Raw genomic sequence first — 27,225 nt, forward strand, 5'->3', positions numbered from 1 at the left:
GAAGGAAACAAAAAGTTCCCTTGGCATGGGGGAATTGAGGAGCTAATCATTCTGGTGCCTAAATATTGAATTCGATATATTACCAAAGTGTTTATGGTACTTGTGGTTATTGCAAGTCGTTTGAACTATAACGAAAATTAAAAAACATTGAGGGTGAGAGAAAAAGAGAACATAAAAATGATTTAATTTGGAGCAAATGAGAAAATAAAATATAAACAGAGAATACCCTTGATATTGATTGAAGAAAATATAACATCGTATTCTACTATAAATGTTTTAAATATTTTATTTAAAATATTAATAAAGACTAATTTAATACTTAAAGATATTAAATGATTAGAAAAATACAGGCAAACATCCTTTTTCACATACCATGTAATAAACTTTTTAATATTAGTATATTCTTGAAAAAGTTTATATTTACCTTAAATTTGTAAGACAACTAATAAAAGATAAATGAATAAAACACATTGTATAAATGAATAACCTGAAAAAATATATTCGTAAAATCACCTTAAGCAGATTATTATACGGAACTGACAGGTGAATTTAGAATTAATATCAAGAAAACGATGTTTTGGTATGATTTTCAACCCTAAGTTTGTGGCATATTGTACTTCTGTCGGTCACGGTTAATAAACATAACATGACATCAGGTCCCATTTCTACGCTTCCAAGTTCCAATCATAATTAGCTTAACGATTATTATAACAACCTATGGGACTTGTATGTTTCAATGTTTGTCTTCTCACTGTAGATTAATCTACAAGCTATAACTCCTCTTCACCAGAATTTAGATTAGCCGTTATTATGATTATTATTAATAACATAACACGTGATATAGCATAGCCCCTTTATTAATTAATAAGAACCTAGAGAGAGTACTTGTATGTTGCAAGCAACAACTCCATCATCATCACCATGGAACACACCAAGTGCAACATTTGCAGCTATGCCTGTAATAATGATGTTTATTGTGAAGGGTCTATAAATGTTCCTTTCTCATGGGAACACAAGCCTGGTCTCTCCAAAATCACTCATGCCCACAATGGCACTAAATTGGTGCTTCAACCTCCTCCATGTTCAGCATCATTTGGGGCTGGATCTAGAAGTGATCATAGACACAAAGTGGAGGATGCACAAATTGTTCTTGGTCTATGTGCTCTTCAACCATCACTTAGAATTAGCTCCTTTCGGGTGGAAAGTCAGAAGATAGAAGACCCTTTTGTTGAAGCTTACAAGAAATGCACCAAAAGCCCCTTTATGCTTCAAAGGTCAAGAAGGGTCCCCAAAAACAATGGATCTTGGTCTAGCATAAAGAAGTGCATGCATATTCTTTCATGCAAGCACTATGGTGATGTTTGTAGTCGCAAAGTTGTTCATACCTATAAGATGTGAGTGTAGAAAAAAATTTGAGATGATTAATATCTTGAATTATCTCTAAGAGTATGAATTTTGACTGAATTATCTTATGATTCATGTAATTGATCTCTTTCTCTATTGGTGTTGTAATTAATATCCTGAATTAGTTATTGTTGTAGATTTTTTTTGGGGGGTTGTCTTTATGTGTATATCATATGACAATTTAAGTATGGCAGTTCTTTTGTGAAAACTATAGAAAAGGATTGGTGAAAAAAAAACAAGGAAGAAATGACTACTTTTTTTTCTGTAGCCTCATATTAAAAATGATTAAATTTTGTCCACTTATTATTATTATTATTATTATTATAATTTATATCTGCGGCCTGCTATGAGTCCATGTCTTGTTTTGATTCAGATAGAGCTAATCAAATGCGCACACGATTGTTGGCTGCTATCTAGTAAACGGTCCAAACCAAAATCAATATTCGCAGTAGAATTCCATAATGAGAATGACACGTAGCTAACTGACTCAACATTTCTCTTTGATGATCTCATTTACCCCAGCATGATTTTACAGAAATATGGACCTGCCTTTGCAAAATAAAAAAAAAAAGGGTTGATGCAATCTAATTAAAACGATATCAATTCAATTTGTTAAACTCCTAACAATTTCGACATAATTATGAAATTTGATGCTTTTTGAAAAAAATGTTTTGAGCTGATCTAAGCTAAAAATTAAGGACAGAGGAGGAACCAAGTCAATCACGATAGGTTTGTCTTATACTCCTCTAACTCCTCGCTATTGTCTTCTTATGCAAACCCGCGTGAAATCGGTCTTCTTTTCCCAACTCGTGTCTTTTTTTTCCAAATTGATTTCAAATGCCAATAGTAAAATTGTCCATACTTACGTTTTATGTGCTTGTCCATTGAGACTTGATGCTATTTAGATACGTGGTAGAACATATATGTGTGTGTAAAATAACTCTTATGAAAATATCTAGCTTTTATACTTTTTTTAGTTTATTTGTATATATTTTTAGCATAACTTATTATAATAATTTCTTTTTGACTTATTCTAAGAAGTTATACTATCAAATTTATAAGATAGACTTTCGTATAAAAGGGGTTATTAAATAAATACTTATTTAAACACACTCTTAATTGTAATTACAAATAAGAACATTGATAATATATAAATATAAGAACTTTTTAAAATAGTCATGTAATTATTAACTAATTTTTATCATTTATGTTATTTTATGGTCTAGTTTTATTACTCTTAACGTTTTAAAATGAAAAATATTTTCATTATATATGTCATATATATATACATATACTTCACCACCTCAAGTCACATATATGTATAAGGTCTTGTCTTGATTCCATCAAATAAAACTCTGAGAGGATGAGTCAACGAGGAGATCATTCAGGAAGAAAGATATCCTTCTCATGGGAAAAGAAGCCTGGTGTGTCCAAAGAAACAACTACTCATGGTGAAAATCTGATCCCAAAAGCACAAGAGTTTTTGGCCAAGTTGCCACCCCCTCCTTGCACAAAAGAACTAGCTATAGCCAGAAATCCTGTTCATGATTTCCAAATTCCACTTCCTCCTTGTGCTTTTCAGCCTCCTTATTATAGAACTTCCTCCAAGAGGGGCCTCTGGGTTCAAGATAATGATCCTTTCTTAGCAGCTTACAAAGAGTGCACCAAGAATCAGAAAAGTGCTAAGGTGATCAAAATGTTGAACAAAAATGGTATTGAGTCCAGGTTAAGGAGGAGCCTGTCTTTTTTCTTATGTAAGCAATCTTGCACCGTTCGTGACAATAATTTGGTCAGGATTTCTCACTTAGATAAAGATTGATATGCTTTAATTTCTTGATTGTTCTATTGAGGAGATTCCTGTACAAGTCAAACAAAGTCTAGTATAATGGGAGTGAGAAAAAAAAATGTATGTGAATGATTTTGCAGCTGTTTAGTATGGTTTCTGTTTTTTGATTGAGGGAATGATGGTTAGCTGATCCTTATGCTGCTGATAGCCATGAATTTCACTATTAGTTGTTGACTAGAAATCAAAGATAGTGAATATGTTAATTGAGCAGCCACAAATCTGTGTATGACTTTACAAAGGGTATCTATCACCTAAAATACTATATAAACACTGGTTGTGGGGATACTTTACTTTTAAATTTAATGGTAAAACTTGTATGGTTGCATACTGGCAGAGTTGTATTTAATAAACTTGTAGAATTTATTTCACAATTCACTGTAACATGTAATTCCAATTATTCTTAAGTAACGACTTGTTATTCTTATTGTCGTTTCAGCGGGCCATGTGAGTGATGATGTATCTTAACATTTATATCATAGAATTATGTGATGGAACAAATATAAAAGGCCTTCAGAGAAATACATCACCTCAACTCTCTTATATATACTTAAGGGGACCAAGATACACCATGATCATGAATGAACTGCAGGACAATTACCATTGATATGGTAATAAGAAGGAGAGCGATTGAATTACCTATAACATTTTAAAAGGGAAAGGTCAAATGAAAGGGTAATTTTTCTTTGAATTTAGTGATTTACATAGGCACTACTTCATTTGGGATTTATATATTACATTTTTATTCATTTGTCTTCACTATTTTTTGTCACTTCTGAATATTATTTTTCGAGTCAATAATTTCGCTTTCTCATTTTCACTTTGAGGGATTTAAGTCAAACCACCAAGGCGCAAAACCCTAATCATATTACCAAATTATAATGAGATTGGAGTCATGACAAAGGTAAAGCTGTTAAAATAAAGATGGGGGTGAGAGAAAAGTTGGACTGCAGAGAGAGAGTGTGTGTGCACGACTCCTGTCATTAATTCCATTCAATAATATCATTCATATTTACTTTCTTAATTTTTATTTAAGTATATAATCAAACTACCCACTCAGAAAATTTTAGTCATATCACCAAATTGTAATATAAAAGTAGAGATAGGGAGGGGAGAAAAGTTAGAATGCAGGGATAAAGTGAAAGAGTACTCTCGCCATTAATGCCATTCATATTTATCGTCTCTATTTTTTATTTAGGCATTTAAGTCAAACCAAACATGCATAAAGTGGATTACGCGAATGAGAGAAATGTTGAAAAATGGGGATAGAGAGTGGAGAGTACTCCTACCATTAATGCTATTCAATAAGCCTAAAATACTATAATAGCCTATATAAGTTCTGTATAGAACTATCTATATTTCCCATCTTCGACACAATTTCTCTTCCGCTGACCCATGACTTCTATCCCAAATCATAAAAAAGGAATAAAAGTCAGTACATTCATTTTCTCTGTTATACTATATGACTAGATGTTGTAAAGTGTTTTTTTATGTTATTTTTCGATTAAAATTAAAGTTTTACACCGGTTATATGTAAAAATATCAAATATAATTTTTATTAAAAGCTATAATTTTAATAAATAAATAACACAAATTACATCTAAAAAATAACGTATAAATTTTGTCCCAATAAAAATTTATTCTAATACTTGTAAAGAGCATTTTCAAAACACTTTAAAAATCAATTACTCTATAGTCCCTTTGCTGAAGATGAACTCATCAAGTAATTATCCATTATTAGCAAAATAATTAATTGCATTCAAAAAACAAAAACAAAAAAAAACAATTTTTGTACAAAAATATAAAATAAATTCATAAATACCTACAAAATTAATTTCACTTAAGAAATAATAAAATCCATAGTTTTAAAACCGTAAAATATCAAAGCTATGTTTGAGAGTTAAGTTTAAAAAGAAAAAAAAATGGTTAAAAAAAGTTAACATTTATTTGAGAGTTGTTTAATTAAAAAGAAAAAATTTTGAAATTTTTTTAAATCTTTTAAAGCTCTCTTAACACTAATTTTTTAAATTCTCTAATTTAAAAGTTTTTTCTCTCACTCTTGTACTCTTTCACATATTCTAACTTATTTTTTAAAATTATTAATTTTTTAAAAAAAATATTTATTTTATTTGTAAAATATATATATATAATATAATAATATTATTTATATAATTAAATCTTATATCACTCTCCTCTCTCAATATTAAATATTAAAATAAGGAAAGTGTTTAACCTATTTTACTTTCGTCCATTTTTTTCTTATCTTTTCAAGCCTTTTCTTTTCTCTTCCCCTTCAAACTTACAAAAATAGCTTAAATATTTTTTTATAGTTTGCAATACAAATAGGCTCTTAGTCGAAGATGAAAAACATAATTGAAGTAATAAAAAAAATTAGTCATGTAATATAAAATGTTAAGATATTAGCTATTAACTTCTTTTACGTGGTTTAAAAAATAAGAATGTTTATTTTATGCTTCACTTATTAAATAAAATAAAAAATTAAAAAATAAGTGATTTTATTAAAAAAAATAAAAATATTTAAAGAGAAATAAAAAGATAAAAAATTATTTACGCATAAATTTATAATAAAATAAGATTTATTTATAATTAATTAAATTGAAATTTGATAATAAAGTTAGAACGTGTAATTTTTTTATTTTTAAGGATTAAATTGTTAATTAAATTATATAATATGAGATATTAAGAGTATATTTGATTTATTTTTTAAAAATAATTTTACAAAATTATTCTATTTTTTGGAATTCTTCATTTTATTGGTTTTATTTAATAATTTTTGTTGCTTAGTTGCTTGAGAGACTGTACCTCTTAATTAAAACTCTCTTACATCCTTGTTTATCGTTATCATAACCCTGTAAGATATTAGAATGAGCTTCAACAATCACCTTACATTTTAAAATATCGTTATATATTTTACAGCTAATAATGTGATAAATTCATAATAAATAAACGATTCAAACACTAAAAAATAGATCAAGTTTCATCATATTTATATTATATTTGTATTATATTTTGATTAAGTGTTTATTTAATAAATTATTATTAAATTTGTATATAAATTGAAATATAAAATTCATTTATATAAATTGAAGTAAGTTTACTTCGATAAATCATATAAAAAGCTTATTAACACAAATTTAAAAAAATTATAAGTTATTTTTATAATCATTTACATTAAATATGGAACGCGCTGGCCAATGACATCAAGCGTAAACATTAAATAAATTTCCATAAACGCAAGATAGGTGCTTTTTATATCATTCTACTTCCCCAATTTGTCCACTCTTCTACAGTGCGTTTTCCCAGTTATGTCATGTGCTGCAAACCCTCTTAAACCCTAGCACATTGTGTTTCGATTCGAAACTACAACAAAGAGATTCTGTGAACTCAGCGAGACGAATAGCTTCCACCCTTGGTTCTCGTTTGCATTTTCTGTAAGTTATTTATCCCTATTCATACACCAATTGCGTCGTCGTTTTGTTAATTCTTCGGTTGCTCGCACTAGCGATTTATTGAGAGGAAATAAATCTCAATTAAGTTAAGATGCTATTCATTTAGATTTGCAACGTCTTAGGTTAAGGTTCTTCCGGAATTGGAAAATCCAGAAATTGAAGAGCGTCTTCTGATTTTTTTTATTCTCGTATTTTCCTATGAATGAATTATATCCTGCTATTTTCAGTTGGTGTTTGATAGATAGAGTATACAAAGCAAATTGTGTAGTGTTCGAGATCTGTGCGGAGTGGTTAGGGACATTGTAAAAACTGATTGTTCGTTTCGTTCTTTTTTTAAATTTTATTAAATTCCTGGTTCAGTTTAGAATTTGTAACGTTTTACATGAAGCGTGCCTGATATACTAGAACAGTAATTGTGCAGTTGTTTACTATTTTTTTAAACTTTTTTATTTATTATTGTAGTCGATGTTGGTATTATTTTTCGTCGGACTTGAATAAGGTATCGATTATTTAGTAAGGGGGATGTAGCTGTGTTTGGATGAAATAAACCGAAAAACAAATTGTTATGGTTTCTGTTAGAGACTCAATATAAAACCATTCACGTGTCTTCACGAAATAGCTGAAGTTATTGGGTGTTGGGACTGTTTAATGTGGAATGTGGATTCATGACATGGTAACAAAGCCTCAATGACCAAGTGATCTAGAGTTCAATTCTTCTTGTCCTCGTTCTTCTAATAAAAAATAGAATTTCAGAAAAGTAAGTGGGTCTAGGCATTACCTATGCTTCAAGTGTGGGGGTTTGTTAGAAATATAATAGCTTAAGCTTAAGCTTTGGGATTGCAGGTTCATGACAGTGATGGACCTAATCCATCTAGGTTGAACATGAGATGGCACAAATCAGTTATTAGTATGGTACTTTGCATAGCTATATGTAGGTAGAGCTAACTATTCTGTTTTCCTAATGACTGCCTTCAGTCTTCTCTTTCTTTTTTAGTCAAAACAGTAATAATTACAATTCAAGAACATATGAATTTTCAATGTGTATACACATATTTCTTTACCTTGATGGGGAGTTTAATTTTAACATCATCATGTAACAGAAGCAAAGTTATAAAGGTGTAAAATCCTATGTTGTCTGGAAATATTCATTTAGTCTGCATGCTTTTTACCATGTAACACAAATACATTATGATTTAGCAGTATGATAAATCATTAGGATGCAATTGTTTTTTGTGCTTACTGATGCATTTATTTTCACTTTGCAGTAACCATTTAAGTGAAATGGCGAATAATTCTCAGCCCTCCAGTATGCAGGTAACATGTTTCTTTCTCAATACTAAGCAAGAATCTTGTGACAATGCAATCTTTGTCTAGGAACTTGTTTTGATTGTAGAATGTTGATTATGATAACTATTAAATGTTGATATGAAGAATAGTTAGTGTCTAATATTCAACATCTTTTGTTTATATCTCTCTCTCTCTCTCTGTTTGTGTGTATACATGCATATGTATATAATAATGTCTAGCCTGTTTGGCTTCCAGCTGTTTGATTGTTGGGTCCTCAAAGCTTTGGTTCACCCTTATTTATGCAACTGATTCTTTTACCTGTTCATGTTATTAATTACTGCTTCTTGTTCTGGAATAAGAATCTATTATAATTTTGCAATCACTCTTACATCTTTTCATCTGCAGTTTCGGCCAGTCATTCAAGCTCAACATGGGCAACCGTTTGTTCCGATGACTTCACAACAATTTGGACCGGCAGGACATGCTATTCCTTCTTCAAATATGGGAATGCCTGTTGTTCAGGGTCAGCAATTGCAGTATTCTCAACCAATGCAACAATTGAATCCGAGACCAATGCAGCCTGGTCATCCTGCTCCTTCATCACAAGCTATACCTATGCCTTATATTCAGACAAACAGGTCACTGACATCTGTACCTCCACATTCACAGCAGACTGTTCCCCCCTTAAGCAATCATATGCCTGGCTTGGCTGTTTCAGGAGCAGCTCCTCATTCTTCATACACTGTACGGCTTGCCTTATTTTTTGTATTATTCCTGTTTTAGTTGATTACTAGATTTCTCTGAGTTATGTAGTACGTTTTACACTATCACATCATTATATACATTTTCAGTTCACACCATCATATGGTCAGCAACAAGATAATGTGAATCCAATGGCTCAATACCAGCATCCACCTCAAATGCTGGCACCTTCTGCTGCACAACCTTGGTTGTCCTCTGTATCTCAGAGTGCTAGCGCTGTTACATCAGTGCCGCCAGCTGGAGTACAATCATCTAGTACTACATCAACTGATGCGGTAAGTGTTTTATCCATACTTAGATTCATGTGTATTACTCCTCTTAAATTCATTCTTTAGAAATTTCTATTTCAAATGTTCTTGTTTAGACAAAGTGTGATATATGATAATGTTTGTTTGGAATTTCTATGGCAAAGTTTCTTTCTTTCCTTTTTTATGGTTTTTGATTTTTAATTATTACTTGTATCGTATGACATTGACATCAATACACTCCAATAGGACGATGATTCTCTTGTGTCAGTGTTATATGATTTTTTTCTCCATGAGGGTGTTTGTCCTTTGTGGTTTAATGTAAACAAACTAATAGGAATATTTTTATTCAGTTTTCTGTATCTGTATGTTGCTTGATTTTATGGAGGTTAAGAAAATCTGCCGATGTGATACTTATTTAGTGCCTTTGAACTCTGGATTGTCTAAATATAATAGTATGAATTAGAAATGATGTGTTTAATCTTTTAATTTTAATGAGGTGCATGAGGAAATATTGTTAAGTGGTATTGCATATATTTTGGTGGTATGTTACTGTAAAAGAATTGGTGACTTTCTTGTTATGATGTCATTTGAGGCAGATTCCTTAAGAGAATAGCTAATTGAATCTTAATAGCTCACAAAGGTTTTGATAATTCCGTACAATACATGTGATTCAATGAATTACATTGCTTCTATTTTAGAAAAAAGATTCTTCTGCTGTTATATTATTATTTCTGAGAAATTTGAGCTTATATAGTATTACAATTCTCAGTATTTTTTTCTTTGTAAAATTTTAGGCAAGTAATGCTACTAGCCAGCCCTCTTTATCTGATTGGCAAGAGCATACTTCTGCTGATGGGAGAAGGTATTGGTTAACGTAATTATGTTCAGCTTTGCTAGCAAACACTAAATACTTTATACAATTTGTTATTAACTATTTGCGAAAGTAGCTAGTGCTTTTGTAATTCACATTATTTTGAATCATGAGGGCAATGCTTTGGTCTCTTGTCAATTTAACCAGATATTACTACAATAAGAGGACAAGGCAATCAAGTTGGGAGAAACCTTTGGAATTGATGTCACCGATTGAGGTTTGTTGTTTTGAATCTTTTGATAATTTGTTGCTGTTCCTAAAATTTGAATGCCATTTTTAATTATCTGTTGGATATGCTTTGAAAATGTTATGTGGTTGATCGAACTGGTATCTTATATGGATGTTGATCATTTCTTCAATGTTTTCAATGATCATAAAAGGTTTATGGTGCGAATATCCTTTTATGTGCATGTGCTTCGACTGATTTGTAGATACCATGGCAAGTCAGGAGAAATTTTAACAACTGCTCTATATGGTCACTGTGAAGGCGGGTAGCACTTTCTCAAGGCAGGCAACAGTTTGCTATTTACAATTTTTTTAAACATAAAATGTGAGATTGGTGTATAGTTATTATGGTTCTGTAATACCATCAATTGATGGTTGACTGAACCCTTCCCATTCCCTTCCTCCTGCAGTTTTGTTGGGTGATCTTTATAGGGTGTTATGTGTGATATCCATTGTCTCCTTTGTAAGTTTCTTTGCTTTCCCTGCACACAAAACACAAAATGTTTGTGATTGTGTCTATGTATGCTTATCTTTCTTTCCTTTTCCTTTCTCCATCTCTTTGTTTCTTTACCCCTTTTATGAACTTGTTTCAGTGCTTTATACAATGTAGTGGGCTATGATTACATATTTATGTGTAGGAAGAATATACAAATTCTGGTTTAGTGTATAATTTCTCATAACTAAGTAGTTTTTGCCAGTATTATCATACAAACAATTAACTTCCAGGGATGCTATCTTCTTTCCTATATTTGTTTAATGCTTACCTTTAGTTTCTTGAAGCAGCTTCTGGTTAGTTGTTATAACCTTTATATGATGATCTTTCTTGGGTGGTATACTTTTAGCATTTTCAAATCCCACTAATTCTGCTGGATGTGACAGAGGGCAGATGCATCAACTGTTTGGAAAGAATTTACTTCTTCAGAAGGAAGAAAGTGCGTTTTCTCTTCTATGTTGTATAATTTTATTCACAAAATCTATACACTGCAGCTTCTTCTGCATCCTCTCTGTGTCGTTTATTTATAATAACTGATGTAAGATTTTACATTTTGGCCGTGACTTCTTGCAGGTATTATTACAACAAGGTTACTCAGCAATCAACATGGTCAATACCAGAGGAACTTAAGGTTGTCATTAATGATTATGTTTGCGGTTTTTTCATTTTTTGCTCCAGAGCACCTGATTTCTTACGACAAATTGCAATATTTCCATTCAGTTGGCTCGGGAACAGGCACACAAAGCTGTTAACCAGGGGATGCAGTCTGAAACAAGTGATGCATCCAATGCTGCTGTGTCCTCTGCTGCTACATCAACAGCAGCTAATGCAGCTACCTTGAACACATCTTTGACATCAAATGCGCTTGCTTCCAGCCCATCTTCTGTCACACCAGTTGCAGCAACTGATTCTCAGCAGTCGGTTTCTGGGTTATCAGGGACCTCTGTTTCTTACTCTGTAGTTTCTTCAAGCACCACTGGAGTTGAACCAAGCACTGTGCCAACTATGAGCATGACACCTACAATAGTGGCAGGAAGCCCAGGAGTAGCTGCAAATTCACTTGATTCTAAAATGCCACCCACGTATAAAACTATGTTCTGTGTTCATTTTTACTCCCTCTCATAGTCAGGTTGTAGTCTAACTTCGAACTTAGGTATTGAAAATTTATGTGCAGTGTTGAAAATCAAGCATCTCAGGATTTTGCTTCTGTCAATGGAGCTTCTTTTCAAGATAGTGAGGTATTTTTTAATTTTATCTTTTCCAAAAGTTTGGCCTGTTTGGAAACACTGGCACCTTCTGTGTATATTTAGCCTAACATAAATATTCATGCACTTACAAGTTACAATAGTCTACATGTCATGAACAAAGGAATTGATAATTATGCAAAACAGATACATGATGAAATAGAATACTACTTCCTAAAAAATTAAGCTGTTGTTGAAAATGGACCCAACCACTATAGTAGGGTAACATGCCAATAGAAATTCTAGTTTTCATTAGAAGTGAATATTTTGTAGGCAAGATTGTGCCAAGTGCTGTTTATATACTTCAAAAAATCAAGAAGCAATTGAGAATAGAAAATTCCTGGATGAATCTTCAATGTTCTATCCAAGTAAGAACCTGTATTTCATAAGTTTTCTTGCAACTCTTGCAGGAAATGAATAGAGGATTGCCTGTGGTTGGTAAAAATAATGTGACTCCACCTGAGGAGAAAATCAATGATGATGAAAATTTGGTATATGCAAATAAGCTGGTAAGAGTTCTTTATGCTATGGGAAATCTCCTTTATTAAAAATCTAGGAAGGTAGTGCACCCTTCTTTTCTATTATTATATCTATTATATTTATAATTCAACATTAAATTGCTCTTTTAGGAAGCAAAAAATGCATTTAAAGCGCTTTTGGAATCTGTGAATGTTCAGTCTGATTGGACATGGGAACAGGTAGTTGGTTGTGTACCCTTAATTTTTTTTTTCTACCTTCTTTTGTGCTTCAAGGCTAACTATTATTTTTTTAAATTGTATTTCAGACAATGAGAGAAATCATCAATGACAAAAGATATAATGCCCTAAAAACACTTGGTGAGCGAAAACAAGCTTTTAATGTGGTGAGAAACAGACTTCACTTAGCACATGCGAGTAATTCCATGAACTGGATACTCCAGTTTGCATCGAGTTAACTAATTAAGTGGCATGGTCTAGTTTTATATCAGTTTCTATGTTAATGACTCCATTTGGCTTTGTAATGTTGAATAAATTTAATCATCTGTTCAGTATTTGGGCCAAAGGAAGAAGCTAGAGGCCGAAGAGAGGCGCATGAAGCAGAAAAGAGCCCGTGAAGAATTCACAAAGATGTTGGAAGTATGTTAAATAGAATACCTTATTAATTTGTTCTTTATTAGTTAACTTTTTAGTCTTTACACATTATCTTTTCAGGAGTGCAAGGAACTTACATCATCCATGAGATGGAGGTATATTTCTGCTTAGTTGATTGGAATTTGTTTTTAGTTTCTCTCTTTAGGGTGAAATAATTGGTCTTGAAATTTCTAATTAATTATTTACTGTAATTAGCAAAGCTATAAGCTTGTTTGAAAATGATGAACGATTCAATGCTGTTGAAAGACCAAGAGACCGGGAAGATTTATTTGAAAGCTACATGGTGGAACTTGAGAGAAAGGTGATTATATGTTACATGTTGATTACATATGAACATTTGCTTGGAAGCATAACATATCATTTTGTCTAGATCTTGTTCTCAAGGAGGATGCATAAACCTTTTGCTTTAGTGATCTGTGAATTTACTTTACATCCTTGTCAATTTTGGGAAGCATGTCGTTTTTATTTGGACGGTGGTGGCAAGTGAGTGGATGCTATGGTCACATTGTAGCATTTACATTATGATTTGTGTTATTCTTTCACATAATCAATGGAAGGAGTTGGATTATATTGTATTCACTGCCTAGAGCTTCTATTCTTGGTCTCCATGGTTCTCCTAAATCTCTTCCTAATTTTCATTAATTTTGCCTTTGGCAACATGTTTTATAAAGCCACTCCAAAAGCTTGATAGGTCAGGTAAACATTTGGGAACCTTAATTTTCTCATGGAGCATTGGCACTTTTTTATTTTTATTTATTCCCTGTAATTCTGGTGTTGTTCAAGTTCAAATTAGTGTGTATTCAAATTGTAGTTGGGGTTGGCAAAATGATGAACCTTTACTTTTGTGCTAGATTTCAGTGGCTACAGATGGACAAATAATAACTATTTCATTGTGAAATGTTATGTTAGGATTGATTGCTTTCTTGAATGGAAATTATAGTTCTGAGTAGCAAAAGGCGAGATATAGAATATAGTGTTGAAGTACATTGTTGAAGTTCGAAAAGTTGGCTAGATACAAATTGTGTACTTGATTATTTATTCTAAAATTTAATGTCAAAGTGTTTCTTCTCCCTCAAGCAAACAATAAGTCAATGACTCAACTTTGTTTGCTTAACTACATTTCCATTCTCAAATTATATAAGCCTTATTCATAAAGCTAAAATAGTTTGAGACCCCCATGATAAGCCACATTCGTAAGCTGAACTCCCAAGTTGATTGGCAAAATAAAATATAAACTAAAACAAAATGGCTAAAATAGATGGGTATCAAAATTTATTTCATGCCCATTCTTACTGCTATCTTTTCTGTGCAAAATTTAGGAAAAGGAAAATGCTGCAGAGGAACACCGGCGTAATATAGCACAATATAGGAAATTTCTGGAGTCCTGTGATTATGTGAAGGTACACTTTTTAAAAATGAAGTGCACTTCTGTTGTTATGGTTGCCATGCTGTTGAACTTTTCTCTCAAGTATAACAAGTATATTTTCATTTCAATTAGGTGAATAGTCATTGGCGAAAAATCCAAGATCGATTAGAGGATGATGATAGATACTTGCGACTTGAAAAAATTGACCGCTTGCTAGTTTTCCAGGTATATTTTCTTTTGGTTGGTCATGTATTATGGATCTATGTGCTGAGAGATTGGCTTTGACAGGACTATATTCGGGACTTGGAGAAAGAAGAAGAGGAACAAAAAAGAATACAGAAGGTAAAACCTAAGTGTATGATTATTAGTTATACTTCAGTCCATGTTCAAACGTGTATGCATTTTTTTATGTCTATTACATAGGATCGAATCCGTCGGGGTGAAAGGAAAAATCGTGATGCATTTCGCAAGTTGCTAGAAGAACATGTTGCTGCTGGAATTCTTAATGCTAAAACTCAATGGCGGGACTATTGCTTGAAGGTTGCAAAACTTTGATTTGTTACAATGAAAGCTGGAAGAACATGGAAAAAAGAAATAATTTTTTTGTTTCTACTGTGTAGGTCAGGGATTTGCCTCAATATCAAGCTGTTGCATCAAATATATCTGGTTCCACCCCAAAAGATTTATTTGAGGATGTTGCTGAGGATCTTGAAAAACAGGTTATCAAATCTTTGTTTCTAATTTCTATTAAATGTTGATAATTTGTTATAGATGTTTATTGCTATTGGAACCTAGAAGGATATTGTTATAGTCTGTGCTAGTGTGTTGGATGTTTTGTGTTACTTGAAAAGCAATCTTTCATCAGCCAACATGCTCTCTGTGGGTAAAATCCTGTTTGGACCATGTTCTACATGTTTAGTTATGAGGATTTGGGCAAGACAATAGGGAAGAGTAAATTCTGTCCATTTATTTTTGGGTTTGTTGTTTGTTGACTTCATGGCAATTGATTTTAAATAATGTGAAGAAACTAAGATTGCTATTATATTTTAAATTTAATATCTGGATAATATTTCTTGGATGACTTGGAGTTAGGTAATGGGATACTAAATTGTTGTTAGTATTATAATATCTATTTTTTGAGTATTGTGAACCAAGAGCATTGTAGTGGTTGCTGAATTCTCCCTTGTTTTAATTTCTTAACGTGGTTCTTTTTTACAGTATCATGGAGACAAGACACTCGTAAAAGATACAATTAAGTCAGGCAAGGTAGGGATAACTCTTTATTGTGCTTACTTTATCTGTAGCATATGTTTGATGACAAACTCTGTTTACCCATGGCTCCTTGCTCATTCAAGTAGATCACGGTAGTGACTACTTCAGTATTTGAGGACTTTAAGGTAGCAGTCTTGGAAGAAGCTGCTTGCCAAACAATATCTGAGATCAATTTGAAGGTAATGTATTTTGTTGTTATCTTTCATATGATTTCATTTCTTGCTCCTAATATATAAATTATATAATTTATGATTAATTAATCAAATGACTGATTGTGTCAGTTACTCTCTTGGTATCTTAGCTGTTTATTTATTACAAGGCAGGGAAATTATTATTATTTATTTTGACATGACTAATTAACTTTGACTGCAATAGAAAATCGAAGGCTGACATTTTGTAAGCTCGGATAATATATATCAACAAGAAAAGATAATGGTTTTTAAAATTAAATTTATTACAGAATATTAAATCAGTAGTTATTATTGTTGAGTTTGTTACACATTTAAAATATATACTCTATTGAAAGTTTGTTAACCAAAACCTATTTAATGTTTTTTATGCCTTTGCAACTTGGATTATCAGAATTTGATATTTTGTTTCTCTTTTGTAGCTTATATTTGAAGAGTTGTTAGAGAGAGCTAAGGAAAAAGAAGAGAAAGAAGCTAAGAAGCGCCAACGCCTTGCGGATGACTTTACCAACCTGTTATATACATTCAAGGTACACTAAGACTCTACTTGTCATCTGATATATGTTTCATATATTTGGCTAAATAAATTAATTTTAGCATCTTTTTATTTTTTTGTAGGATATTACTACAACTTCAAAATGGGAGGATTGCAAGCCACTTTTTGAGGAGGCTCAAGAGTACAGGTATATGTATTCTTTTTTGTTTTTATACACCTTGAGTAGTTGTTGCAAGTAAAATCTGTGTTCATGATGGAGGAATTTTTTGCTTGATGTTTCCTGTCCTTTACTGCCCTGCAGGTCAATTGGGGATGAAAGCTATAGTAGAGAAATTTTTGAGGAATACATCACATACTTGAAGGAAAAAGCTAAAGAGAAGGAACGCAAGCGTGAAGAAGAAAAGGTATATAATTTTATTTCTGTTTTTGGTTTCATAACAATAATGTCTTTACATATTTGATACCATTTTTAAGACAATCTGGTTTCATAAGCCTGAGCATTCAAATTTTTATTTGTACTTGAATGACCTGGTTCATCATTGAAATGGCTCAGTGGTTAATGGAACTGGCTGGTTCAGTTTGGTTTGACCATTCTGGGGTAGTGGGGTTAACAGGACTAAATACCAGGCTAGTGTACACTTCAGGCTATTCAACTGGCCAGCCCTGCCTGATTTTCAAAGCTATAGATAAGACCCATAAATGAGTGGCATTGCAGTTTTTAGCATGTCAGATTTTGAACATATTTTGGATTCTAGCAGCTTTGTGACATGCATATTAGATATTGTATTCTTATAATAATAAAATATTAAATATTTTTCAATGCAATAAAAACTTGAGAAAGTAGAGGATCTTGATTATATATCAGAGGGAACTTTGGGTAATATTTTTGCAGCTGAATTTGCCTGTGCTTATTCTGTGAATTTGATGAAATGTATGCTTTCAAGGCTCTGGTGATTGTATTTCCTTTTTTGTCCTGCCAGTTTTAAAAGAGGTATCTGCTAAGACCCAAGAGAGAAAAGAGAGGAATCTTGAAAGAAAAAGACTGAATTCTCTTATTGAACTATCAAAGAGACGAATCAGTTACATGTATATCGTAGATCCCAAGAGCAATGTGCTCTCCACAGAGACACTCTCCTTTTTCTAACAAATCGAGGAAGAGAATAATGAATCCCCTAACAACTTGTTTTACAATTATTTATATCTCAATTATTACAATTGTTATACTAATTAACTGTCCCTTTGGTGTTAACAGCTGGTCCCCTTCTTCTAGAGTAAACTCGTATGCCTATGTACAACATCTAACACTTGTTCCTGTATTTCAGTTCTAACAATACCACCACTTGAAGTCTCAGCCTTGTCCCCAAGGCTGAATGAAAGAAATTGATTATTTTAGAGTGAACTCATCCTCCCAAGTCGCAGCCTTTGAGTTCTCTTTCTTCCTCCATCGGTTCACCCTCAATCATGGTGGCCCCCTCGTGGTCCTCCTCTTCATCCTCCGCCAATAATGTTAAACGAAAAGAACGATCACGACACATGCTTAGGATTGAACCTAACCACACTAGAAGCACAACCCCAATCGTCATCACTCAAGCATTTTCGCATGCAAAAAATGTTTTACGCCTCTATTACAAACCCCATTACTTCTGGTCTCACTGTCACTCTTGGCCACCTCATATGACGGCACAAGAGATGAACTAGGATCAAAAATTTGGGCTGAAGCCCACAAGTGTTGGTTGACAAAACTCTGACAAAAACATGGTAGATGCATCTCTTTTGAACTCAGATCCCTCGTAACTAGCATTGAAAGTATTCTTATGACGCGAAAAGTTCAATGTCATTCCCTTCATCAGTTCTGTCTCTGTGCTTCTTGCAAGCCGCATCGAGTGATTTTGTGTCAAGGGATCTAGGGTTCGTACCTGCAATTGAATCTTTTCTTTCAACCCTTCCACAAAGTATCTGAGATATTGACTTTCATGCAATTTGGGAATATGAGAGGCTAATACTTCAAATGCCTCAATAAATTCCTTCACAGAATCTTTTTGCTTGAATAATTTCAATTCTTCAAATGGATTATGAAAACAATCTACTCCATACCTAACAATCATTGCTTGCTTGAGGTTCTCCCAAGTTGGATTGTCCTCTGCATGCCACAAATCGAACCAATCAATAGTTTTCCCTTCCATACAAATCTTAGCAAGCTTCACTCTTACAGCTTCAGATGTTTTATGAACCCCAAAGTAGGTCTTCACTCTGCAAATCAACCCTGCTGGATTTACTCCGTTGAAAGAAGGAAGTTCCACCTTCACAAACAAACGAAATTCCACATCTCCATTCACCATTTAAGAATTTCCTCTTTGCGACCTCTCATCCTCTGGACTCGCACCCCCCTTTATTGTCATTCAGCTTCTGAATTTCTCTCAACAAAGCTTGTTGCATAATCTGCATCTTCTGCATTTGTTATTCAAAAGAATTCTGACGATCGACTTGGTGGCAACAGGTAATCTGAAGAATTTCCATGACTGTGTCGATATTGTGAACCCTAGGCTCCAACACTTCAACTAACTCATTCATTCTTGTGGACATGTTTCCTAGCAACGGAACCAATTGATAAGAAAAGAGAGGAATCTTGAAAGAAACAGACTGAATTCTATTATTGAAATATTAAAGAGACGAATCAGTTACATATATATTGTAGACTCCAAGAACAATGTGCTCTCCATAGAGACACAGTCTCCTTTTTCTAACAAATCAAGGAAGAGAATAATGAATCAATCCCCTAACAACTTGTTTTACATTTATTTATAACTCCTAATTATTACAACTGTCATACTAACTAACTATCCATCCCTTTGGTGTTATCAACTGATCCTTTCTTCTAGAGTAAACTTGCCATATCTTAGGCCTATGTATAACATCGAACACTTGTTCTTGTATTTCAGTTCTAGCAATAACATTTCCATTTTTTTTTTTTTTTGAGTTATTAAATTTTGAGTAAGTCCACTTTTAATTGGAAAATCTAAAGAACTGAACAAACAGAAAGATAAGAGAAAAAAATAGGGTTGATATAGGAAGAGACTACTAGGGAGAAGAGAAAGACAATTGAGCTTTTTATTCCTACAGCTGTACACTTTCCAAGTTCCAACCTCACTAGGTTGGGTCCTAACAGTACATGATCCACACAGTAATGGTTCAAAATTTGGATGAGGCTCATTTACTGGACGTCTTCAGCTTGCTTTGGGAAAGACAAATTTTAGTTTCATGAAATTTCCATTACATAGTTTTAATTAAGATATGGTTATATTAGTTTCCCTATAGATGTGGGTTTCGCTATGAATTGATGAAATTAAATATATTCTGATTTATTGTTAGTGAGTTATGTCGTTGATTTTTATCATCGTAACTATTGTTTGGCTGTTGGCCCTGACAATGATGCCATGCAACTTTTTCACTCTATTCCAATTTTCTACTTTTCAAAAATTTAAAGTAAAAGATGCAGTTTTAGACAATCATGGCTTTAAAATTTTGTTCCTTTCACCTTATTCTATAACAAATTGAACATAGTGGGGAACTGCAATGATATACAACATTAATATTGGTAGGTTAGTGTTGCCTTGTAATTAGCACTTTGGGCTTGTATGTGGAGGACCTGTGAATGACATTTTAATTTACATTTGTTTGAAGGCCAAAAAGGAGAAAGAAAGAGAAGAGAAAGAGAAACGGAAGGAGAAGGAGAAGGAGAAAAAAGAAAAGGATAGAGAACGTGAAAAGGAGAAGTCTAAGGAACGTCATAAAAAGGATGAAACAGATAGTGATAATCAAGACATTACTGACAGCCATGGTTACAAGGAGGAGAAGAAAAAGGATAAGGAAAGGAAACATCGGAAAAGGCATCAGAGCAGTATAGAGGATGTGGATTCTGAGAAGGACGAGAAGGAAGAATCTAAAAAATCACGAAGGCATGGCAGTGAACGCAAAAAATCTAGGAAGGTATGGATATTTTTCCATTTTTAATTAATAAAATCTTAAATATATGCTTTTACACTTTAGAATGGGCATCTGAAATGTGTGGGACTATATTCTTGCAGCATGCAAACTCTCCTGAATCAGACAATGAAAGTCGGCATAGAAGACACAAGAGGGAGCACTGGGATGGTTCAGGGAAAATTGGGGGGCATGAGGAACTTGAAGACGGAGAGCTCGGCGATGATGGAGAGATCTAGTGCTGTTCTGGTCTAACTAACCTTTTTGCAGTGGTGAGATAAAGAACATCTGTGTCTTGGTGAATATTGACTTTGTTAAAGTACACTTCCTGATACTTACCTTCTCTGGACACATGAATTTAGGATCGTCAAATGTAAAAAAAAAGAAATATTTTGGTTATCGTTTTAGTTTACAATTATGACCACTTAATTTGTACGAAAAGTGCTATAATACTGCATATGCAAATTGAATTTGAATTAAATATCATAAACTTTTGTTTGTATGCTCAACATTTGCGGATGATTTGTTGATAAATGATGAATCATTAGATACTGCAAATATATTGCTTTTCTTCTGATAACATTATTAGTAAAACAGATTTAGTTCTTTTAAAGTAAAATGTGTAAAGTGAGAAAGGAAGAATCTATTTCCTGTTGATTTGTGTTCTTGTATTTTGTAAATATAATTAACTTAAAATTAACTGGTAAATAGATTCTTACTTTGTATATTTGATAAAGGTAAAACATTTTTTTATGCACTTGAGCATCTGAAGTAATCTCTTTTACGTTATTGGTAATTCATCATGTGTTCCAAATCAAGGCAGATAGTATGTTTATAACGGTAGACATATTACTATATAATCGGGCATGGGAATTTAACGGATTAAATTTAGTTTTATAACTAGCATTCGATAATTGAGGGCAAAACGATCATCTGCTAGCGTGAAAAAAAAAAGGCTGTTACGAAGTGGATATCTGAGACTAAAAGTTAAGGGGACCTTTAGTTTATAAAATCCAAATTTAAAAGAGATTTGTCATATTTTCTTGCTTATCTTTTTTATAATCTTCTATTATTTAATAAAATAAATATATTTATTATTTTAAAAGTATTTAATACTTTATATAGTAATTAAGAGAATTTATAAGAATAAAAGACAGAAAAATTTTAAAATATTTAATTTGAATTAAGGAGGGGTTTTGGATGTTCAGGATTCAAATCGAGGAAGATAGCAAGGGATTAAGAAGAAATTTTATATATTTGGGGTCAGTGTTCCAATCATTTCTAATACAATTTCACTATTGATGTTATCTAAAATTGCATCGGTGATCTCAGCGCTAATGTCCTTCACATGTGGTTCGAAATTACTCCAATCCATGATTGAATTCAAGTAATCCACCGTGAATAAGTAGGTAAGGTTTGCTCCATCTCCCGGTCGTCGACGAACGAGCCTTCCAAGGTCAAGAGGCCCCATGAATTGTGTGTATCCTTTTTTTCTGTCGCCTTCTTTTGGAAGGGTTATCGCAATATCTTTCACACAATCAAACAGCATCTTCTTTATCCTATGCAATACCCTTTTAGATTTCAATATCTGGGAAACATCATTAGTCCCAGGAATAAGCTCTTTTAACTCTTTAGTCCTCCCTTTCTTCATTGACTGACCAAGTAAACTACTCCATATAGCTGCTGATAACAGTGATTCCTCTGTGATTTTCTTCGGCAGAATAACCCCACAACTCTTTATTCTCTGTTGCATTACCCCAACATTCTCGTTCACTGTTCCATCAGCATAAGAAATAAGAAAATCACGCATGCATCCTCACACAACCATGTTGAACCTGTGTTTATAATATGAAAAAAAAGCTTGCAACACACTTTTTCAAACACACCCTATTCTTCGCTAAAATTAAAAAATTTATGCATGTTCGACTTCACCTTATCGGTAGTTTTCTACAAATTTCAGCTAGTAATTAAGAATGTAACCTATTATAATATAAATACAATGGCAAAGAAAACTTACCATTTGGAACTCTGCGTAGAGGTATCTTTCCCAGTGCTTTAGGGCTACCCTTTATGCTTCTCTGCCGCTTTCTTCTACTGTTTCTAAAAGCAGCAAAACCAATTAAGATATATTTTTTTTAGCATAAAGATTTGAGGTTAATTAAATATTTAAGAATTTTGAGTTCGTACCTCTGTAGTCCCATATTGCATAAAGTGTGAGAGTAAACCAAATGTTGATCTTTATGAGACACTATGGAAGTTCCCTCTTCATCAATATTTGAGCATGAATTGAACATAGTAGAGTTGCTAGCTGATGAAAACTGAAGAATATGATTGACCCAGTTGGGTTGAGGGACACATGCATGTTTATTTCTTTGGTCATTAACCTTGGTAAGAACATTTTTGCTTTCTCTGTGGAAAGCAAGCTTGTTACATAGAGCTTTTAGAACTTTGCAAAATGGAAAATGAGCCTTTTTCTTTTTGTTTAAGCAAGAAGTGGGTGGTTTCTTTGAACTGTTGCTTGAATCTCCTCTTAAGATCCACCTTTTTGAATAATATTCTCTTTCTGAAAGGTATGCCTCTAGGATGAAAGGTTCTTGATTTTCATTTAGAAAATCTAAAAGCCTCTTTTGTGTTTTGGGTGTTGATGAAGCCATTTGAGGCGACTATGTCGAAGGGTTCGAAATTCGTGTAGATTGGTAAGGTGTAGAAGATGTTGCAGTTAAAATGAGGATAGACAGCATTAACATACTGAAAGCAGCCATATAAGGAAGCTTTGGCAGTTTATGAATACAAATTCTCAAAATGACAAAAACACACACATCTTCATAAGTTAAAATAAAATCATTATCGTTTCAGAAGTTTCTGTCATGACAAAACCAATTATTTTTCTTACATGGATCGTATTTTTTGGTAATTTTGCTCATGGAAAGTTTATTATTTTCTAAATCCTTAAACGTCTGCCTACGATTCTTTTTTACTCTCCTCTACCTCTAAATAATTACCTTTTCTTTGATTTGTTCTCCCAACTGTGACTTTTAAGATATGTTATTTTTATAAAAAAAAAATTTTTACATCAATTCACATAAAAAGACCCCCAAAAGAAAAAAAGAACCAAGTTATCATTTATTTTATTAATTAAAAAAATGCATGTTAAAAGTTGTTTTATCTTTTCATACTTTGTGCAAGTTGTTAACAGGTTTTATAAGAATATCATTTCTCTTTACCAATCTTCTCCATCCATAGTTGTTTTGGGTTAAATCAAGAAAGACATAAATTAATGGTTAGACTCCTAAAGCCTCAAACGACCCACTCCGTAACCGAGTGAGATATATCATCTTCATCTGTAACACACGACACTCCATGCATGTCACGCCTCTTCCTCTACCACTTGAGGGATATAGTAACCACATGAGGGTGTGCTTTTGTGTCTTGATATTTATTCATATTCTAAGGCTAATAATATTTTTTATTATTAGTTAAAATTTATTAAAAATAATAAAATTTATGTATTTTTTAATAAATTTAAATTAATAAAAAAAATATTAAAAATTGTATTAAAAAGTGTGTTATTGGATTCCTCTTATTCATACACTTCTATTGTGCTAAAATTATTATTGACTTGAAGTGTTTTTGCATTTACCCCACCATTCCTCTCTGAAGATTCTAATGTCAATTCATTCATCATCTTGGAGGAACCGCTTAGGAGCCCACTGCTGCTTGGCCTATCGAAGATCAACCAAATCAATATTCAAACTAGGAAAAGGTATAGTATATCTTTCTTTTTTTTTTTCCTATAATTAATATTATCTCAACCTTTTTTCTGGTGCACTCATTCTGAATTCTATCTTGTTTAGCATCTCTAATATTTCAATGCAATATTTTCATTTCTTCTGCATTGAATTTATTTATTTATTGGTGTTTTACTGTTCTATGTTTATTTCCACACATCACAAGTCTTATAATTATGCTATAAGTTTTTACTTTAAGCTTGAAGAGCATCTTTTTGTCATAGATAATGATCTCAATTTAAAAAATTATTGTTTATTATTTGCTATAATTTCTGTATTGGTAAACAAATTTCACAATGAAAATATAAAATTTAAAGGACACAACATAAAAAATCTAATATTGATATGTGTCTGATGCTATTAATTATTTAGTACATATGGATTTCACTGCTGGCTGTCTTTTTTTAACAATTCCAAACTTTCATGAACTTGTAAATGTCGGTCTCATACTTTTAGTTTATACAATTTGGATAACACCACTGTTACCAATATCTACAAATGAAAATGATTTCTGCACACTGCATTTTTATGAAAAAAAATATATAATAACTGGTCATTAATCTGTTAAATAATGGGCTGACCACAATCTATACACCATTAATCAGTGGGGTCCATTTCGAAATTAAGAATATGTATATATTTTTGTCTGAAATTATTTTTACATATCTATAATCTATGACCAAAATTTTGAGCTCATAGATGAAAATTATGAAATTTTAAAGTAATAGTAATTTTTTAGTATTAAAGTTAATTCGTTAATTAGTATCAGTGTAAAAATAGTGTTTGTGAATTCCATAAATGTATTAATTAGGATTTAATTCTTAAAAAGAGACAAAACTACTTTAAAAGCTTTACCTCTCAAAAACAATTAATATATGCTTACTAAAAAAGAAGCGCTTTCATGGCAGTTGTTTTACGAACCATGATGTGTAAGGTTCGCTGTTGGTCAACAGTACAATCAGGGTTGTTGAAATTTTATTTTCCCTGTCACGTTCAACTAGCAACATGCCCCACATCGAATATGTACAACATTCTTAAATAAATAAATAAAATTAACAGTTATTTTTTTGAAGGCTTATAAATTTGTTTAAAAAAACTTAGCAATAGGACATTATTACGTTTTGGTTGAAGTTTTAAAAAACATTTTAAGTCACTAATGATATTTCCTATATTTTAAAAATAAGTTTAGAAAAATAGATTTTGTATGGATGATAAAGTAAATTTATTATATAATATCTTATAGGTCTAATATCGACAATCAATTATTTTAAATAGAAAAGTTTAAAAAAATAGATTTCTCAAAATTAGTTCTAATCACTCTATTTTAAAAATTAAAATAAAAAATTACAACAAAAATCATTTTTTTAGCAATTTAGTATTTTGACCTTGCTGTGATTTTAAAAAGGAACCATTCACAGCATTGATCATTAAATTTTATTCATATTTTATATTTTTCTTCATTTATTTGATTTTTTAAAAACCATAATTATACGTGTAACTGAGTTTATTAAATTAAAAAAAAGTTATCATTAACATTGTATTTGAGATTTTGAAAACACCAAATAAAATTTAAAAATATTTATTAAAAAAAGTTAAATATTTACAAAACATACTTGCATGATAACAATTTTTTTTTAGATAACATCGATTACATAAACTACATGACGCTATTAAATTTGATCAAAATTAAATTCTCATAAATATTATTTAATCAATAGATTTATTTTAATAACTTCTTTTAAGTCTTCCTCTTATCTTAGACAATTTTAAACGTCTTTTTTTATTATAGGTGTTGTATTCTGATATTTTTATCTATGCAATTATTTTTTATCTTTCATGTAATCATATTTATTAACTTTAATATTATCATGTACGCTAACCACATATAAAATAGCTAATCATGTTATAAAACATACTTGTAATCTCATCTTTTCACTCTCATTATTTCATACGTTATTTCGTGAAGTTCCAACATTCATTCCCATTTAAAAAAGTTAGTTATAATACAAAATATTCTTTTAAATTCACTTTCAAAAAGCATTTAACGTTTCTAAAAAAATTATGAAGTATGATTATCTATCTTCAAATAAACACCTATGCGATAGACTTGCTTAAACAAGCAAGCATTACATATCACAGGTATCTCTTGTTTGTGAATGGCATATAATTGAATGATTATAATAGGAAAGATAACGTTTAAAAACACAAAACTGAACTTTATGGTGTAGATATCCCGTCAATAAATACAATTTAGAAAGATTAATTGTTAAAAGTACATCAAATCGACAATAAGAATATTGAATATATTGTAGTTTAAAAAGTATGTAGTAGTTTTTATTTATTAATTAAGATAATTACTGAGTTGATAATAACAAGATTTACAGATTTGGAATTTTCCTATCTTTGCAGGTCTAATCCCGCATAATTGAGGAGAGAGAAGGATAAATTGCTCTCAAATAATAACCTAAGTATTAAAGTAATGGCAAATGCAATGGAAAATCTATGAAGTTATTATATTGAAACCCAGACAGGAAAGAATAAAATAACAACGGAAACGGCATTTTAGTTAAAGAACAAGGTGGTCCTGGTGGGATGAGAAAGTGGAATGTGGAAAACAGAAAAAAAAAAGTACTCAAATCTTAATAGCGTAATTGTGTGGGTTTAGTTCATATTTAAGGAAAAGTTAAAAGAGTACGAGTGGATTTGGTTTGATTAGAAGTGGAACATTGACCAAAGGGCAAAGACGATGCAATATAGTAAATGGCATCAACTTTCGAGATGGATGCAACCACTAATTTTGTATTATCTGCCTGCAAATCTAAATCTAATCCAAGATCTTTTCCTCTACCATAACCCAAACCTTTTCTCTTACTTTGTGTCTCGGTCACGGGCATTTGACAATACATCAATAGGAGCATAAGAGTACGTGATGAAAGCTTACACATTTTGACGTGGCGTTTTCTAACTCAACTTTATTGAAAAAATATTGAAACATGATATTAATTTCTTTGCTTCAGCTAAATCAACTCAGCAACTTTGGACTAAATCGATATAAACGACGATCAGTTTTCACATTTAGAGAGAAGGCATATCCACCCATATCTACCTTGTCTTATTAATGAATACAGTTAAATTAGACAGGTTTCATCACATTTTT

The 27,225-nt window shown here is 31.9% G+C and overlaps 3 protein-coding genes across 5 annotated transcripts; 2 read left to right on the forward strand and 1 right to left on the reverse strand.

Moving 5' to 3' along the window:
- Positions 1-2,712: 2,712 nt before the first annotated feature.
- Positions 2,713-3,454, forward strand: LOC113848256. The gene has a single exon (XM_027477698.1). It carries the CDS (start codon positions 2,768-2,770, stop codon positions 3,221-3,223), a length of 456 nt encoding a protein of 151 aa, XP_027333499.1. The 5' UTR covers positions 2,713-2,767; the 3' UTR covers positions 3,224-3,454.
- Positions 3,455-6,530: 3,076 nt separating this feature from the next.
- LOC113847770 (pre-mRNA-processing protein 40A) lies at positions 6,531-20,906 on the forward strand. 3 transcript variants are annotated; one of them, XM_027477041.1, is made up of 29 exons: positions 6,541-6,699; positions 6,945-7,026; positions 7,983-8,031; positions 8,410-8,748; positions 8,856-9,041; positions 9,809-9,876; positions 10,033-10,102; positions 10,990-11,042; positions 11,177-11,234; positions 11,324-11,685; positions 11,778-11,841; positions 12,258-12,356; positions 12,477-12,545; positions 12,632-12,709; positions 12,876-12,962; positions 13,038-13,072; positions 13,173-13,278; positions 14,297-14,377; positions 14,476-14,568; positions 14,632-14,685; positions 14,767-14,883; positions 14,964-15,062; positions 15,562-15,609; positions 15,702-15,794; positions 16,226-16,333; positions 16,422-16,486; positions 16,601-16,703; positions 19,981-20,286; positions 20,385-20,608. In XM_027477041.1, the coding sequence occupies exons 3-29, from the start codon at positions 7,999-8,001 to the stop codon at positions 20,517-20,519; spliced, it is 3,009 nt and encodes a 1,002-aa protein (XP_027332842.1). In that variant the 5' UTR covers positions 6,541-6,699; positions 6,945-7,026; positions 7,983-7,998; the 3' UTR covers positions 20,520-20,608. The 3 variants fall into 3 exon arrangements, with proteins under 3 accessions (XP_027332841.1, XP_027332842.1, XP_027332843.1); XM_027477040.1 differs by lacking the exon at positions 6,945-7,026 and having other exon boundaries at positions 6,531-6,699; positions 20,385-20,906; XM_027477042.1 differs by lacking the exons at positions 6,945-7,026; positions 10,033-10,102; positions 10,990-11,042.
- A 623-nt stretch (positions 20,907-21,529) lies between these two features.
- LOC113874120 lies at positions 21,530-22,958 on the reverse strand. Its single transcript, XM_027512342.1, has 3 exons — positions 22,468-22,958; positions 22,298-22,380; positions 21,530-22,053 (listed from the first exon to the last, which is right to left on the reverse strand). The coding sequence occupies exons 1-3, from the start codon at positions 22,932-22,934 to the stop codon at positions 21,530-21,532; spliced, it is 1,074 nt and encodes a 357-aa protein (XP_027368143.1). The 5' UTR covers positions 22,935-22,958.
- Between the last annotated feature and the right edge of the window lie 4,267 nt (positions 22,959-27,225).

The sequence above is a fragment of the Abrus precatorius genome, unplaced genomic scaffold, assembly GCF_003935025.1.
Source record: "Abrus precatorius isolate BTA unplaced genomic scaffold, Abrus_2018 Scaffold8, whole genome shotgun sequence".
NCBI lineage: Eukaryota > Viridiplantae > Streptophyta > Magnoliopsida > Fabales > Fabaceae > Abrus > Abrus precatorius.

Excerpts from the sequence above, each read along its gene's own strand:
- LOC113848256 (XM_027477698.1), top strand. The coding sequence starts at position 2,768 with ATGAGTCAACGAGGAGATCATTCAGGAAGAAAGATATCCTTCTCATGG.
- LOC113847770 (XM_027477040.1), top strand. The coding sequence starts at position 7,999 with ATGGCGAATAATTCTCAGCCCTCCAGTATGCAG. Across the intron at positions 11,686-11,777 it reads GATTCTAAAATGCCACCCAC|TGTTGAAAATCAAGCATCTC; the intron begins GTATAAAACTAT and ends ATTTATGTGCAG. Across the intron at positions 14,686-14,766 it reads AACAAAAAAGAATACAGAAG|GATCGAATCCGTCGGGGTGA; the intron begins GTAAAACCTAAG and ends TCTATTACATAG.
- LOC113874120 (XM_027512342.1), bottom strand. The coding sequence starts at position 22,934 with ATGGCTTCATCAACACCCAAAACACAAAAGAGGCTTTTAGATTTTCTA. Across the intron at positions 22,381-22,467 it reads TGCAATATGGGACTACAGAG|AAACAGTAGAAGAAAGCGGC; the intron begins GTACGAACTCAA and ends TGCTGCTTTTAG. Across the intron at positions 22,054-22,297 it reads TCTACGCAGAGTTCCAAATG|TGAACGAGAATGTTGGGGTA; the intron begins GTAAGTTTTCTT and ends CTGATGGAACAG.